Raw genomic sequence first — 17,468 nt, 5'->3', positions numbered from 1 at the left:
CAACTTTTAAAACAATTCTGTAGTAAACAGGACCATCATCACCATCAATTGAAGACTGAAATTGCAATATACCTGTCAATGGATATACATGCATATATGTGCTCATAACCATTTATAAGCCACTGATTCCAGTAGATGAGGGTAGAAATTTTATGTCCCCATGTCTAATCAGCTAAAATGTTATGGCTATCATCTTCATACATGTGAGATAATTTCGCATTCTTCTGATGTAACTTAACACAATTAAAAATATACTATTTGAATATGATAGTTGAGTGTGTATAATATTTATTGAGAGAATAAGTCTGTCTCTTTTTGAACCATCCCTTTTCAAATTTGCCTGGTGGCTGGTACATACTTGCTCCAAATGCATGTAGTCCTCAGTATTGAATTCAGTAATACTGAACCATAACAGTAAGTTTATTTTCCTTATCATGTTACACATAATTATACTGTATTCCCCTGTAAAACCTTAATACATGAAGAGTCATTAAGACTCATTGTTCTTCCTATCAGCCCTGTGAAATACTGCCAGCTACCAAGAGAGGCCATGATAAATGTGTTTCTAAATGAGGACCATTTATGTACCATTAGGAGACTCTCACATGAGCTGAAAATACTGACTTGAGCATACCACAATGAAAAACAATACTGACTATATATCTTGTGAAACAAATCAATTAGGTCAGTTATGGTTTTTTAGTCTCTTTAATTACCACATTTTGCTTAAGCTAAGATGAAAATGCGGTTCACATACACTGCTCTCACCACAAATACAATTTAATTTGTCACAAAGCTTTTATGTTAGATTTAAGTATACCAGATAGTCATGTTGCTTATCTTGGGACGGCAGCACAGAGACAACCAAACTCCTAATGAGTTGAGGTAATGCTTTATATCAGTTCTTATTAGGCATGTAAGTAGAAAACATACCATCAATGAAAATAGCTCATTAATTTTAGTGTTTGTTATTCCTATCTTCATATAAAGGTTACTATGATTCCTCTCACACTCTGTATGTGTTTCTTCAAGGAAGTATGAAAACTTATCTTTGCCTTGTGGCTTGTTATATAAGGATAAAAGGATTCACTAATGGCTGCATATGTCATATGATTATTAATCATTTAATCAGTCTCTGTGACATTCAAGTGTTTAAAAATTAATTACATGAAGTTCAAATATGACAAGCCTGATAAGGTAAAGGAAATAAATAGAAGGATGTTATAAATGTTATAGATCACAATGTCAACCCTGGTATTGCTTTTCATTCTGCCTTTGCTTTTTTCCCCTAGCACCTTTGTGGTTATCTGCCCTCTGGTGAATTAAGGCAAGATTACAGAGTACACATGATTTAACTCACTTGAAATCAAGGGGTTTAAAAATTGTTTTTGTCTATTGGGGGCAAAGGAGCTAAAGAGAGACTTCACAAGAGAAGAAATAAAAATGGCAAAGAAACATATGAGGAAATGGCTAACATCCCTGGTAGTAAAGGAAATGCAAATAAAAACAACCCTGAGATACCACCTCACCCCAGTTAGAATGGCCTATACTCTGAACTCAGGCAACAACAAATGCTGGAGGGGGTGCGGGGAAAGAGGAACCCTTCTCCATTGTTGGTGGGAGTGCAAATTAGTACAACCACTTTGGAGACCAGTATGGAGGTTTCTCAAAAAGCTCAATATATCGGGCTGGGGATATAGCCTAGTGGCAAGAGTGCCTGCCTCGGATACACGAGGCCCTAGGTTCGATTCCCCAGCACCACATATACAGAAAACGGCCAGAAGCGGCGCTGTGGCTCAAGTGGCAGAGTGCTAGCCTTGAGCGGGAAGAAGCCAGGGACAGTGCTCAGGCCCTGAGTCCAAGGCCCAGGACTGGCCAAAAAAAAATAAAATAAAAAATAAAATAAAATAAAATAAAAAGCTCAATATAGACCTACCCTATGACCCAGCCATACCACTCCTAGGCATCTATCCTGAACAGCAGGTCCCAATATATCAAAAAGACATTTGTACTTCCATGTTTATTGTGGCACAATTCATAATAGCCAAAATATGGAAACAACCCAGAAGCCCCTCCACAGATGAATGGATCCAAAAAATATGGTACCTATACAGAATGGAATACTACATAGCAATTAGGAATGGTGAAATATTGTTATTCGCAGGGAAATGGTCAGAACTCGAACAAATAATGTTGAGCGAGACAAGCCTAGAACACAGAAAACAAAGGGGCATGATCTCCCTGACATATGACTGTTAAGAAAGGGAGACGGAGAGACAGTAGAGACCAGGTCTGTGAAACCAAACACTGCTTGTCAAATGGTATTTCCCACAGGATTGGGGCAGCGACCCAACAGTATGTAACTAAAACCAAACAACTACTCAACATATAAAGGTCAAAAATCGACCTCTCAGTGGAATACAATAGCTCAAAAGCTATATATGTACGTTCATGTAAGACTACTGTTGACATAGTGTCTAATATCGACATTACATTTAAAGCCCTAGCCCTAGCTTGGCCACGTGGCTACTGTATATGTTCTTGATACATTGTATATTGTATATATGTCTACCTGAACTAGAGAAGGGAAAGAAAAACAGGGGCATAAGATAACACAAGAAATGTACACACTGCCCTAGTATGTAACTGTACCCTTTTTGCACAACACCTTGTCAAAAAAAATTGTGTTCAATTAATAAATAAATTAAATTTAAAAAATTGTTTTTGTCCATTGGGTCTATTGAACTATTACTTTTGTTTAATAACTTCATCTGGTGCTGAAGAAAAATAAACTGGATGTTTTAATGGTGGTGGGCTACAAAACTTACTGCCTGCAGGAGAACTGGTAATCATATGTTGGTAGTTCAGGGTCTTGAATGAGATATAATAATGAAACTGACCAGTATATTACAGGTCAGTCAATGACTTCACAGTTGTTCAGGCTTTTCACACCCTAAAAATTCAGAAAATTATAACTATTTTAAAATGTCAGAATTTAATTCCTTTAGATTCCTCCAAATAACATGAAAGAGGTACTTATATATTCCCAGCGGGTTATTTGAGCACTAGCCACAGGACAAACTTGATTGGAAGGACAGACTGAAATCAAATTTTCTAATGATTAGCTTGAAACATAGTGATACCTCAGAACAACATTGATTCTGGCAATCAGGTCTCCTCTTTCCCATTTATGTATGAAATACCACCGTCTCAATTAAAACAAAACGTTGCCAGCACATTTTTGTCATCTATTAAATGAATAGTTAAACTACTGCTAATCAAATGAAATGGGAAAACAAAACACTGATAAACTAGCTTAGTATCTGAGCTCATATCTGTCTACTATTATCGATGAAAAGTAGGTAGGCTACACCTAAGTCAGCATATACCAGATAGATAAATTTGCCAAACAGATAAATAAAAAAGTAAAAAAATGGAGTATTAGGGATTTAGGTTCCTATGAGAACTGAAAAAGAAAACAAAGGAAGGGGAGAGAGGAAATGAAGGAAGAGAAAAAGAGAGAGAAAAGAAGTCTTATCAGCTGTCCTCTTTTCAGCCAAGGATAAGCCACCAAAACCCTCAAAAGTATAAAGGGATAATCCAAAGCCATCTTGTCTTCCTGACTCTAAACACAGACACCAACCACCAATAGGTTGGCAGAGTCCCAAATCCATGTGTATAAGCCATATTTCTTAGAGCCCTACTTGTGAAATCCCTCATTTTCCAGTTTCTATCACACTGTGAGCAATCATTTCTTGAAGACAAATGAGTTTCTCAGTGGGGGTGGGAGGCCATTAGCAGTAGAGAAAGATAAAGGGAACAAATTCTTATTTCCAGTCATTAGGATCATTTTGATCAGGTCAGAAGATGAAATTATTTCTAACTTCATGGTGTGTGAATTCAGTGATTTTACTAAAAACTCTTTTAGCACCCCATACCTGTGACTTTAGCTATATGTACTTTAATTAGTGTATTCCTGAATTATTGTAGAAATTCAGAACTTTATTGGCAAATTGGGTTTTAACAATTTTCTAGTAGAGTTCCTTCATTATATAAGAAAAGGTCTTAAGAGATCTGCAAATGGTCATACTGACAATGACCCAGCAGGGAATGAAGATGCGTGATTTTTACTCCAGGCCATTGAATATTGTTCCATATTATGCAGCAATTTCTAGGCCCCATGGCTTTGGGTTTATATTAGGATTTTAAAGAACATTTATTACCCAAAGGAGAACTATCTCTTAATGGTTGAGTTTTGGCTCCTAATTAGATTTCTGTATTAAAACAGTAACATAGGTAAGTAGGGTTTCACGAAGGGTGGAAAACAAGCTTAAGTTTGCACCATTTACGATTTATACTAGCTATTTTAGATGCAGGTGGAAAGGGCATACACATCCCGGTCTCCTTACGTTGTGAAAGAGTAAAGCTTTCTAGTTCAATCTAGAATTTGACTTAGAAAGACCCAATGGAAGGTAAATATTGAGGATGTGGTTAGGGAAGTGGTATAGGGAATGGAGGAACTCTTACAGGTGACTGGTAAGCTCCAAGTGTTTGTGTAAACTTGACTGTCTATTCCCTCTGTGGACTACATTTTATTTTTCATCTATAGGGTCAGGACATTGCGCTAAATCATGTGGTCTATTGATGGATATCCCATTAACCCTTTTGATGCGTACACAAGAGCAAGCATCTTCCTAGGAGGAGATTCTATTGTTTCTGTGAAGACTGGCAAAATAACCTGGGGCATTCTTACAGTCACCTTTAAGAGTATCTGAGGTCCCTCCTATCTGTTTAAATGTGATAAAGCTACAATATAATTTTCACGGGAGGCATCAAGTAGTACAGTTATTATTATAAATAATGTTCTCTGAAAAGATTATTTTGCCCAAAGGATTTGTTGCTGACCTGGAGAACCACCTGAGAAGCCCAGGCTAGATTTTCCATCAGTTGCCCCACAGCAATTAAACTATACATGTAAAACCTAATAAAGCCCAGGTTTCTAGCTCACTCTTTGTAAACATCAGTGTTTTAATGAGCCAGCAAGGTAGTCCTATCACTTAGGATGAAACAAGGTAGAGAAAATCCAGAACATTCTGCTCACAAATATTGCTCTTTCCCAGTTCCTAGGAAATCCATCTCAAAGCCACTTTTGATGACTTTTGAATGACTGAATAGTCAAAGTTCATAATGCATGAATATAACATGCAGATGATTTTATAAAAGACACAGAAATGGACATTTCCTTCCTTTCTCCCTTCCTTAATTTAATAAATATCCATTAATTGTCTAACATGTTCTGAGAATTCTCCTAGACATGTAAATGAATCAATGAACAAAGTAAGTATATCCCATCCTTATGATATTTACATTCCAGAAGAGGAAAAAAACAACACTTAAAATTTAAGAGTAAGTAAATTATTATGGTTGTTGTAATTATTATTGCTGTCATTGTTATTATTAATGTCAATTGTGGAGCTTGAACTCCAGCCCAGGGCGCTGTCCTTGAGTTTTTCTGCTCAAAGCTTTAGAATTTGACTTAGAAAGACCCAAAGCTTTTTTTTTTTTTCATTAGCTTTTCTGCTAATGCTCTGCCACTTTGAGCCCCAACTCCACTTCTGGTTTTCTGGTAGTTAATTGGAGGTAAGATTCGCATGAATCACTTTGTACTATGATCTTCAGATCTCATCCTCCTGAGTGGCTAAGATTACAGGTGTGAGCCACTAGCATCTGGCTTATAAATTATTATTTTTAAAGGCAATAAATATTTGATCCAGAAAAAGAAGGGGAAGACTAAGAAGACTGAAATTAGGTGAGAAGAATAATTGCAACTTTAAGTAGATCAGGGCAGACCTCACCAAGAACACCTCATTTTACAAAGTCCAAAGAAGATGAGAGTTGTGCCAGAAAACGCTCTTTGGATAGATCATTGTAGGTATGAGACACAGAGCAAGCAAGGATATGCTTTGTTTGTTCTAGGGATATAAGGACGCCAATGTGACATGAAAAAAGCAAAATCATTCTACTGTTGCAGACAATTGGCAGCTCAATTGTCTCTCATTTCCACTTTGGGTGTGAAATCAGGAGCTTTAGTATAAATTCACTGGAGTCCCTTATTTATCAAGAAATGCAAACAGCTTCTGCTTGGTATGTATGCTAATTCTCAGGTCGCACGAACATTATTTAGTAATGAGTTATTAGATAATGCAGAAGTATTCAGAGAGGATGGCATCACCTAGAAACCAAGTAAAAGATCTTTATCTTAGACCTTTAGCGATTTGGCACCAAGACATCAGTTTTCTCTGACCAAAAGAAATTCCATAATCCTTAGTTAACATGAAAGCACCCATTCTTTCTGAAATGTCACTGTTCCTTTTGGCCTTTCCTTCATTGTTCATTTCCTTCCCTTCCAGAAGTTGAAATAATCAGGACGATTGTACAACTTGCATGGCATTTGACTGGGTGAATAGCATATAAAAAAATAAAAAGAAGAGCCCAATAAAAGCAGTACTTTTTTTTTTTAATCTGGGGGAGGGTCAGGCATCCTTCTCCCACAGTAAGCATCTTGTGTGTTTGTCTTGATTCACAAGAAACAAACCATGATCTGCGGCGTTGGTAAATATAGGATGCACACAGTCCTACCTTGCCCAGCTGGTCCTTTTTCACAAAGCCTGTAGCAGCTGCGATGTTCCCGGCTCCCTCCACTGTCTTCTGGGCCACGGTGGTCACGCCTGTCACCACTGCCCCTCCCACATTTGTCACCTGCTCCTTGGTCTTCTCAGCCACTGGAACAAGTCAAGAGTGACCACAGATGGAAGGACAGTAGAAGGAAAATGCACTTTGTCCATCTCTGCACATTTACATTTACAACCACCACATTCACTATAGGCAATGGAAGGGACCGGTGAAATAAAACCACCAAGGTTTCTAAGGGAGACTTTGGCTCTTGCTAGGATATTCTATTATAACTACACAGATATTAGAGGTGATTCAGGTTTAATTTTCACGTACATAGAGCCATGAGCCACTGGGGTTAGGTTTAATGAAGGTAAGTGTACGGAAAGCAATGCTCACAGGTGCAAGGACCCGTGAATATGTCTCAGGATAAAATTTATTTCTATTTCAATGTCAAATCTTTGATCTCATTCAGAAGCTCATTTCCATAATGCCTTCCAAGTAATATAGCACATATTACTTACAGGCTAAACTACCCTAATCCCAAAATGTCCAGAATTTGTATGTTCCAATATCTGTAAATTCTGAGCACAAAAACTTACTTTATCCAGTTCTTTTATATAATTTAGCAATAAGAACAGGTCGTTTGTTATGAGGCACTGTCATGGTTAATGCTTTCTGATCCTATGAATTGTATTTCTTTTTAACTTACTTACCTTTTGTTATTTTTCTAATAGTCTCTTTACATTTTTGCCCAGGCTGCCTGGACCTTAAATCTCTTTTTATAGCTGGAAGGCCAATTCCTGCCCTCAGCCTTTTTTTCACTTTGGTTTAGGTGAAGTCTGTTGAACATTTTACCTAGTTTGGCTCTTATGTTTCCTGTATAACTAGAAGGATAGGCGAATCCCTGCGATCAGCTGTAGTAAACGCTTTACCCAAGCTGGCTTCCAACCACAGTCCTCTGAATCTCAGCTTCCCAGGTGGCTAGGAAATGCAAGCAAGAGCCACCACTATCAACTATGAAGTATATTTGTGGTATCGCTCTCTTATTTTACCACACTTGCCAGCCACTGACAGTCTGTAGCCTACTTTGTTAAACTCTTCATGCCCTTTGGTTTTTCTGTGTTCATTTCTGTACCTTATCATCACACCTGTCATTTTTATTATTTTTGTCATTTACTTACTGTTAACTCTTAGAGAACTATGAAAATGCTTAGTAAAATTAGGCTAAGTAGAGATAAACACAGTAAATAATTTACAAGGGGATTTTCTAAGATGTTCCGTGAGTAAAGGAAATATTATCATTAGTTTAGTTTATGGTCAAGAGTATTTTAAAAAATCCTACAGAATGTTTTACTTCAATTCCTTGAAAAATAGCATTCTATGGAGGTGAGGCTATGGCTCAAGTTGTAGAGTGCTAGCCTTGAGCAGAAATGCTCAAGGACAGCACCCAGGTTCTGAGTTTGAGCCCATCCTACAAAAAAGAAACAAAAATAGCAATCTTTTCATTCCATTTATATAGCAGTCTCTTAATTTTTGTCCAAATACTCAAAGCCCAACTATTACAAAAGAACCACTGGTCAGTTCAGTCATCATTCTTGGAATTAAATATGATGTCCTTTGCTATCTATATATTTATCTATCTAAAACACCTCACAAATAGTCAACTTTACAGAGGCTCAGTATTCCTCTATGGGTACAGTGGGTGTTGACAATTTCATTCTGAATGCTCCATCTCAGGTCAAGACTTTTCCTCAGTGTTCTGTAAAACACCCCTGAATAGGGGGCTCTTCAAACTTACCTGTTGTCACTCCATGAACCACCCCTTCCTTAGTTTTGGAGCCTAAAAATCAGAAAGAAATTCAAGATATAAGTCTCAGCCTGTCCTTAGATTTTTCTGCTTATCCAGTTTAAAATACAAAAACCTCAGTCTCCAGAAGCCACAAATAATATTTTCAGAGAACATTATTTAAAAGTTAATGTTTAGTAAACCTAGTAGAATGATATTGTTCCATTCTTAAGGAAATAGAAAGACTTGGAAAAATTACATTAAGCCAAGGAAACACAGGTTGTACACTTTCCCTCATTTGTAGTAATTAGAATGTGCCTGTAAATCTACAAATAAATACAATGGATGATAAAAGACCAAAAATTACACTTAGACCTGACAAATTAAACAGGATGAAACATTCACACAGTGAGAACAAAGGAACATATTCTTAGGAGAGGATCACAAAGGCTCAATAGCTATGTGCATATGATTGTATTAAATTATCTTTATTGAAATGAACTCCAAGATATGGAAACGAGGTGTTTTTTTTAAATTTTTCTTTTTGTGTTTTTCTTTCACCCTTTTGTTGCTGTTTTTGATTTGTGTACTTTTTGTCTTGTATATAAGTTTATCTGATTTGGGGAGGGGAAGGGGAAGCACAGAAACGGTGAGACAAAGGGTGAACTAATTCAGTAGTGGCACTCACTGGACATTATTTTGAAAATGAACTATACAACTTGTGAGGGAAGAGAGTCTGGAGGGAAATATGGGAGAAAATGAGGGAAGAGGTGACACTATTCAAATAAAAATGAGCTCATTAGTGGACTTATGTAACTGTAACCCTTGTGTACATCACATTTACAATATAAATAAATATAAAAAATTTTAAAAACCCACTAAATTGAAGATGCCTAGTAAACCACAGCATCAGAAGAAAATGAAGCTGTCCATATGGTCTCTCTAAGTAGAGGAAGGATGGAAGGGAGGAAGGAAGGAAGGGAGAGAGAGAGGGAAGAAAGGAAGGAGCGAGGGAAGGAGGGAAGGAAGGAGAGAGGAAGGGAGAAATGGAGGGAGGGAGTGGCTAAGGAGAAGGAAGAGGTAGGGAGGAAATGTTGAACAATGAACGGTTGGATAGCAGTCAGCCATTGCATTATTACTGCTGCACAGCAGGGCAACTGTGTGCTGTGCATCTCAAAGATGCTAGGAGAAGAGATTTTGAATGTTCTGCTTAAAGGAGTGATATGTGTTTGAGGAGACAGTATAGGTAACGAATTCAACGCCGTGTACCTGTCCTGAAACAACACACAGCACCTATTCATACGTCCGAGTTTTGCGTTTTAGGTAGAGGTTAAAAATATTGTAACTTTTGTTTTGTTTTTTGCCAGTCCTGGAGCTTGAACTCATGGCCTGAGCACTGTCCCTGGCTTCTTCTGTTGTTGTTGTTCAGGGCTAGCCCTCTACCACTTGAGCCACAGCGCCACTTTTGGCTTTTTCGATATATGTGGTGTTGAAGGAATCGAACCCAGGGCTTCATGTATACTAGGTCATATTCCCAGCTCCAAATTACTGTAACTTTTGAAAAGGAAAAAGGGAGATGTCAGCCCAAGATGATGACTTTTCATCCACTTTCCTCTCACTCCTTCTAACACCTTCCACAGGGGGAAAAGTGGAGCTTTCACTGGAGCTGAGTGAGGAGACGGGGATGAAGAACTGTAGAAGCTGTAAGTGCACAGTGCACTGGGGTTATGCTGTCAACAAACAGGAAAGGAAGGAAGGCATACACACCTGCCCACTCCTAGTAAGCAAAAGGCAGACTAGCCCTCATCCATAAGCTCGATAATGTCTATTTAATACAGCTGTTCATGCTTAGCTCGCATAAGGCAATTAAAAATCACACTCGAATTGCCTGATATTATACATGTACTAATGGGTTATGAGCATATTCAAAGTAGGGTTCTCTGTAAAACCATTTCACACAAATCTTGACCATTACTAAGCTTGTACAACTAGGCATTACATATGATTAAAGATATGCTTTTTGATCATTTTAATCATGACTTCTGGAATGCTGAATTTGTCAGTATAATTCACAAATTTATTTAAATCAAAAGGTGTTGGGAAAATAATTTCACAGTACATTTGAGATTCAGCAAAAATAAAATTAAAACCATAGAATGAGCTAAAGAAAGAAGAATATAAGGGCATGATGATATAAAACTCAAGAATGACTTTTAACTATATATGGAAAAGAGGTATTAATTTACATCTCATTTAATTTTTACAGCATCCATTTACTAGAATGTAATATGCCACCTCATAAATGAGGAACTTAAAAATCATAGTTAAGGTAGTTAGCAATCCATAGGAATAGTTACTAACCTATAATACTTATCAATCTGTAGATTAGTTATTAACCTAAAAGAAAGCCTCTGGTTACTTTTCATAAATTGACATAAAATCAATTACTCTCAAAAGACTTTAAAAATGTCGATCATTAGCCAGGCTCTGGTGGCTCATGCCTGTAATCCTAGCTATTCAGGAGGCTGAGATCAAAGGATCATGGTTCAAAGCCAGCCTCAGCAGGAAAGTTCTTGAGACTTTTATCTCTAAGAAATCACCAAAAAAAAAAAAAAAAAAAAGGAAGTGGAGCTGTGGCAACTAGCCTTGGGCAAAAGCACTCAGGGACAGCATATAAGCCCTGAGTTCAAGACTCAGGACCGGAACAATAGCAACAGAAAGTATCAAGAACAGTTTAAACAGTTTAAACCTTCTGCGGCATAATACAGACAAGAATGGCATCAATTTATTTTTATGTCTAATGGCACTGCCATACTGCAAAGTTTGGCCACTATCACCCACTGTACTTTCAATGTCATATCTTGTCCCTAATTGTCTCTATAATATGTGGTGTTTTTGTGGACCACTTCCTCTGACACTCTTTCAACCCATCTATCCACAGTCTCCATCTTAGTTGACATATTTATCTTCAATAAGTTGGGCTGATGGGCTATTTTCTCTTGACGAATAGCAGTGACCATGTCTCCATAGTCAACTACTTCGATGAAGGAATTTGTGTCTGATTCAGATTTTGATTCTAGCATTTCCATTTCGTTTCATTACCCCATTTTCATCTTTGCTGTTGAGTTTCCCCTCTCTATTATGCATTCCTTTAACTTGTTGTCTGGGCCTACCGCAGGCTATGAGAATGCCACACAGCTGTAGATGTCACTGTCTGTATGAGCAGAGGTAAGTGACAAATGACCAACAAACTCTGAACCAAGTGTGAACAGTTGGTCACTGATTAGAACAGACTTCTGTTATTTATGTCAGAATCTGTGGGCTGCAAAGCTAGCAGTAAAACTTGTACTTTATGTAATTCTCTCAATTTATGGACCACAATAATGGAGATTTATATTGTGGTGCTCAAGACTAGTGTTTTGTTTTGTTTTACTAGAATCTGCACATACTAGGATTATATATGACAAGAACAGCCTATACTTAAAAATTATTTCTAATCTCTATTCTTTACCTCTGCTTCTTGTACTTCATATGTTTTTTTTTTTTTTTAAAAAATAACTCTTGAAAAAAATAGCGAATGGCTAGTCTGTGGTCTTTCTTCTCTACCTCTCTAGTACCTGAAAATTTGAACTTAGGTAAAATTATGGACCCAAGGAAAATGGGAATCTTGAAAAAGTTGTTATGTATCTCATCAATCTCTGCCACCATCATTAGCAGAAATTATCTGAAACTGATCATTAATCTTCTATTTCTGGGTAATCTCTAATTGTTAAGACATAGCTCCAAAACAGATGCCAAATGTCTATGAGCAAGCAAGAAAGCAGAGCTGAGGGACACTGGAAAGGAAGAGGGCTGGGAGCTGAGTTAGTCCACAGTCTTGTTTCTAGAGACCTGACTGGGGTGCAGAGCAAAGAAAGTCACAGGCAACACCTGTGAGCAGTGAGAACTCAGCTACACTGGGTAAGCTGAAGCATGCTGGGCCTTGTGGGTTAAGTACCAATCCCCTACAGCCATGGCGGCTTATTGATGCTAATTGAGCAGAGTGACATTGGAAGAGTTTTGAAGATCATTACTCATTTGAACGTGTCATACAATTTGGCACAATATAAAAAAGACCACCTTTTTCTGCTTTGAGATATGAATCTCAATGTATAATTTCTGTGTCATGTGACAAAGGATTTTGTCTATTAACACGAAGTATGTCCATATGTACGTATCAGAAAGGAAAGTACACGTAACAAATGAATTCATTATTAGGGGATTTCTCCAGTTGGCAAAGAGGGATACACAAAAGGGTGTTATCATAAAGGCATGAGCTATCTTTTCTCATTTGTTTTCTGCCAATCTTCTTCAGCCACAAGTGAAATTACAAAATATGCCTTGATCACTACTCATCTTTCAAACTAATTATTGATAATAGGTTTTGTAATGAAGGCTGAAAAAGATAAGAAGAAAACATATTAGCCAAGAAATTGCTCTGTTGGAGAGTTTATCTGATAATAACTATGGTTGTGATACATCCAGGCAAGCTCAATAAGTTCTGCATTAGGGCAACTTCTTACAAAAATTCTGCAAGGCAGCTGCATGTCTGTGATTCATATGTTTCCAAATTAAGAAAAGGATGCCCAAAGATGTTACATCACATCTTACAGAAAAGGTAAGAAATGATGCAGCATGGACTTAAACTTGGGCTTATATGACATCATGTTCTTTCTACTATAATATAGCCTATAGATCAGTGCAAGGCCTCCATCTGTTTTGATAACTAAAGTTTTATTGAAACAGAGGTATACTAGTAATTGTCTCTGATGTTTTCATACTTTAACAGGAGAGCTGCTAATCTCTAAAATCGTTTCATTTGGTCAATCTTCAATTAATAATGAACACAAGTGTTCCCAGGAGTGGTTGGGAAAGAGATTTTTGTGGCTCAAAGTGTTTTTCATGTATTCCCCCTTAATAAAAAGTTTACAGATACCTTGATTGTACATACTACTGTCTTTACATGGTTATTTTTCACCTTAAATCTATACATGCTTCCAGCTTTTAATAAGACCTCCAAAAAAACCCAATACATAATTTGTTAGTGTATTATATGATAGATACCATGGTAGAACATTGAAAATGATTTTTAAAATATTAGGCCTGTGAACAAATTACAATTTTAAAGAATTGCCTCACAGCAAATAGCAGAAGTAATCTTTCAATTGTTTCATTTGCTCCAATGTCAGTTAATAATGAACATAAACCAGTGTTCCAGATTATAAAATCAGTTCATTATCTGGTAAAAAGGTATTACATTCATATTTAACATTTTCTAGAGTTTTCTAAAAACTGATGGAATGAATACTGGCATCCTAAAAGTTCTTTAAAGTCACCAAATCCTTTGGTATCTGAAATAAAAGAAAAAATAGTTTCAAGTCTGCAATTGGGGAACTTGGAAAACTAAGGACAGAGAGAAAAACAATGAACATCTGCAGGCCACTGGCTCTGAATTCTGAATCCTATCTACAGAAATATAATTCCCATTTTGCACACTCAAAAATAACTGGCTATGAACTCATTCTTCCTCTGGTAACATTCACTATTTCCTAAAACTATGTTTTGAGGGAAAGAAAGAGTAATTTAACTGTAGATAGAGGGGAAGAGTAAGTCAACATGAAAAGAGCCAGTGAAGAATGAGAAAAAAGTAATCTGCTGTAAATTCAATGAGAGGCATTCATGACAAACCAATCTGGGTGTAAAATGTCCCCTGTTGATCTCTGTGAGACAGCACAGCTTTCCTTCACTCCAGACCTTACATTTCATTACCCTATGATGTCTGCCATCCAAATGCTCACTTTCCTCAAGGCTCACTCTGTGACCCCTGCTGCTACAGTAGTCTCTAGAGAAGTTGGAAGAGCTCAGGGGATCTCTCTCTCTCTCTCTCTCTCTCTCTCTCTCTCTCTCTCTCTCTTTCTGTGTGTGTGTGTGTATGCAGATAGATGAGTATATATACATATGCGTGTTTATTTCTTTCCCCAAAGAAATACTCGATTTAATACGGTTCAAGAAACAGAAGAGTTGTAGAGACCAAGTCTGTGAACACTGTATATGTTCTTGATACATTGTATATTGCATATGTGTCTACCTGACCTAGACAAGGGATGGAAAAACAGGTTGTAAGATATCACAAGAAATGTACACACTGCCCTACTATGTAACTCTGCACCCTCTTTGCACAACACCTTGTAAAAAAATTTATGTTCAATTAATAAAAAAAAAAGAAACAGAAGAGTTGAGAGTTATTGGTAGACTCTTAGGGGGAAAATGGGGGATGCTAAGTAGCAATCTCTCCATTATTTATCAAGTGTATCATTTGATAAATGAAATATATAGACATTTCTGAGACTTCTGTAGCAACCTGCACTTTGTTGATCACTTAGTCATGTGATCACAACGAGGTGCTTCTCTAGACTATTCTGTCCTTCCCACTTTAGGATGGTCTCTTTTTTCATCTTGCCTTACCATATATCAAAATCGTACTCCAAACCCAGAATACATTAGAATGAACAAATAATATCCACGACGAAAAAAGAAACCAAAACTCCCATGAACTCATCCTACATATAAAAAGCCATATTATGTCAAAACTATTTAAAGATAATCACAATGACTTAAAAAGTAATGTTCTTGATTACTTTAATAGACTTTCAGTTTTAGAAGCCATCCTCTAAAATATAGGCACTCATATCCAGAAACAGTAAAGAAATAAAAAATTAAATAATATGGAGAAATACAGAAAAGATTAGTTCTATTTTCTTTTTTTTACTATTAGCCAAACTATACACATTCACATTCACCCACCGACGACACATACACACGACAGTCCATCCTGTGTACAAGGGCTGATGATAGAAAACTGAATCAAACATGTCACACCAGTACTTAGAGCATCCTCAATCCCAACCCATGAACCTGGAATAAATACCCCAATTCACCTACCTACGTAGAGAACCCCCTCTTTTGTCTTCCCTGCAGCTTCTGCCACACCCTGTTTGGTTTTCTCCGCAGCAGCCACAACCCCCTCCTTGGCCTTTGAAAGTCCTTTCATGAATACATCCATGGCTAATGAGTTCTTTCACAGCAACCACACTGGAGAAGACAAAATAGGCTTTGAGGCTACGTCAAGAAAACAAGGTCCAAACCCCCAAGGGTGTTGTGTTGGTGTTTTCAAAGAGCATTCAAGGGGTTAGCCTCATTTCAACCATTAGATATTGGCCCCCCTCCACACCTCTTTTTCGGCTTTTGGCATTAAAATTTAACATCTCTCTCCCATCCATCTTGGTTGGTAAAAATCTGGCTGTCTACACCGGGGCTAGGATGAATCATCTGTGCAGTTCTCACTGCCTCTCACAAGTGGAGTTGCATGAAAACACGAACCCTCCTTTTTTTTTTAAACTTTCCAGGGCCCAAGATGACCACATAAGTAAGAAGAGCACTGCCACTTCCGAGAAAGAACACCACAGGTAGCTTAGGTGAGGGGCATCCTTTAAAGGAATCCCAGAAGTGGGCCACAGGGCTGATGGTGGAGAAGAAAGGGAGAGATCTATCCACTCTCGACGTGTGGCTTGTTAGGAGGTCCCCATAGACCATCCACCCCACGCTGGGCTATCTACCCAGAACACACATCCGTCCACACTGGCAGGCAATCTTTAGACCCGAGCCGCCTGCCCGTGGGGGTGAGGGTGGGGCGCTCTCTTCAGAGGAACCCACTGGAACCCTCTAGACTGAATCCCCCGGACTGCACACTTGTTAACCCCTTCCCACCTGTTGCCTTGCATTCCATCTCTCCCTCTCCCTCTGCGCTACCATTTAATTGTTTGTAAAGGCAGCTAGCTCCCTCACTGAGCGAAAAATCAAGGGGGTGTTCGGCGAGGAAACCGGGTTCCATCCGAGTCATGGAAGTTGGATGTTTACATTCAAGATCGTGTAGGGAAGCCTCCTGTTGGGGGGGGGGGGGGGGGCTTGGCGGGCCTGCCCGCGCGCCTCCGAGGAAGCGTGGGAACGCTGGACGCAGGGGGGCCAAGTCAGGTCATCCACTTCCCTGACTCGGATCAACCCAAGGTTCCCACGGTGGGCATGCCGCCTGGACGCCGCCGGTTCGAGCCAGACCTCCAACCCCAAACCCAAGCCGCGCAGGGCGGTTCCTCTCCCCAGTAGGTTCCCCAGCGCGGCTGATATTTAAATCTACAGGTACTTACCTGTGTCCCTCTGCCTTGCCAGCACTCCGAGCCCTCCTCCTCGGCCTCTAGTTTGTGGGGTTTTGATTTTGGTGTGTTATTATTATTTTTTTTAATTTAAACGATTCCCAAATAGGATTTAAGCGGGTAGAGGGAGGGCGCGCAGGAAGGGCGGAGGCGCACGGGAGGGAAGGATGCTCCCCCCGAGGGAGAAGGAGGCAGCTGTCAGCCCAACCAGAGGCTGGGGGGGGGGATTGGGGGGACGTGGGAGGCAACCCTCTCGTCGAATCCTCCCCCCCTCCCCAACCCCGATCGGGGTGTGGGGGGGAGGGGGCAGGCCGGAAGGGAAGGGGCCAAAGGCGGGGCGGGGTCCCGGGGCCACTCCAAGGCCAGCACGCACCTGTCACTCGGCGTCGCCGCGCTGGCTCGCTCGCCCCCCTCTCCGCCGGGCCCTTCTGGTGGTGGTGGTGGTGGTGGTGGTGGTGATGGGAGTCCTCCCGCTCTCGCTCCTCTCCCCCCCTCCTTCTCCACACCCCCCCCACCCCGCTCGCCGCCCCCACCGCTGATTTGTCAGCGCCTCTCCCCGCCCCTCTCCTTGCGCTCCGCGCCGCGTGCGCCCCGCTCCTGCTCTCGGGTGAGGGCGGGAGTGTGGGGGGGGCAGGCGGTACCCCCCTCCAGTCCGATCCCCCCCTTATTGGTCTTGGGAGGCGCCTTGGGTGCAAGTTTGGGGTCCTGGGGTGGGGGGGCTCCTGGGGACGATCTATGGGGGTCCTGGAGCTTGGGGTTGA

The 17,468-nt window shown here is 39.6% G+C and overlaps 1 protein-coding gene across 2 annotated transcripts in view; it reads right to left on the bottom strand.

The window, feature by feature from the left end:
- Positions 1–17,148, bottom strand: part of Snca (synuclein alpha) — a 64,815-nt gene extending 47,667 nt beyond the window's left edge. The window contains exons 1-4 of one of the 2 annotated variants that reach the window (XM_048333651.1): positions 17,081–17,148; positions 15,443–15,592; positions 8,474–8,515; positions 6,640–6,782 (exon numbers count right to left, since the gene is read on the bottom strand). In XM_048333651.1, coding sequence (XP_048189608.1) covers positions 6,640–6,782; positions 8,474–8,515; positions 15,443–15,563 — 306 coding nt within the window. In that variant the 5' untranslated portion in view covers positions 15,564–15,592; positions 17,081–17,148. Of the gene's footprint in view, positions 1–6,639; positions 6,783–8,473; positions 8,516–15,442; positions 15,593–16,701; positions 16,759–17,080 lie in introns of those variants that run through there. The other variant, XM_048333650.1, reaches the window with a different exon arrangement.
- Positions 17,149–17,468: the final 320 nt, after the last annotated feature.

The sequence above is a fragment of the Perognathus longimembris genome, chromosome 24 (assembly GCF_023159225.1).
Source record: "Perognathus longimembris pacificus isolate PPM17 chromosome 24, ASM2315922v1, whole genome shotgun sequence".
In the NCBI taxonomy this organism is placed as follows: domain Eukaryota; kingdom Metazoa; phylum Chordata; class Mammalia; order Rodentia; family Heteromyidae; genus Perognathus; species Perognathus longimembris.
Note: the sequence above shows the minus strand (reverse complement) of the source record. Positions and strands in the feature narration are given on the sequence as shown.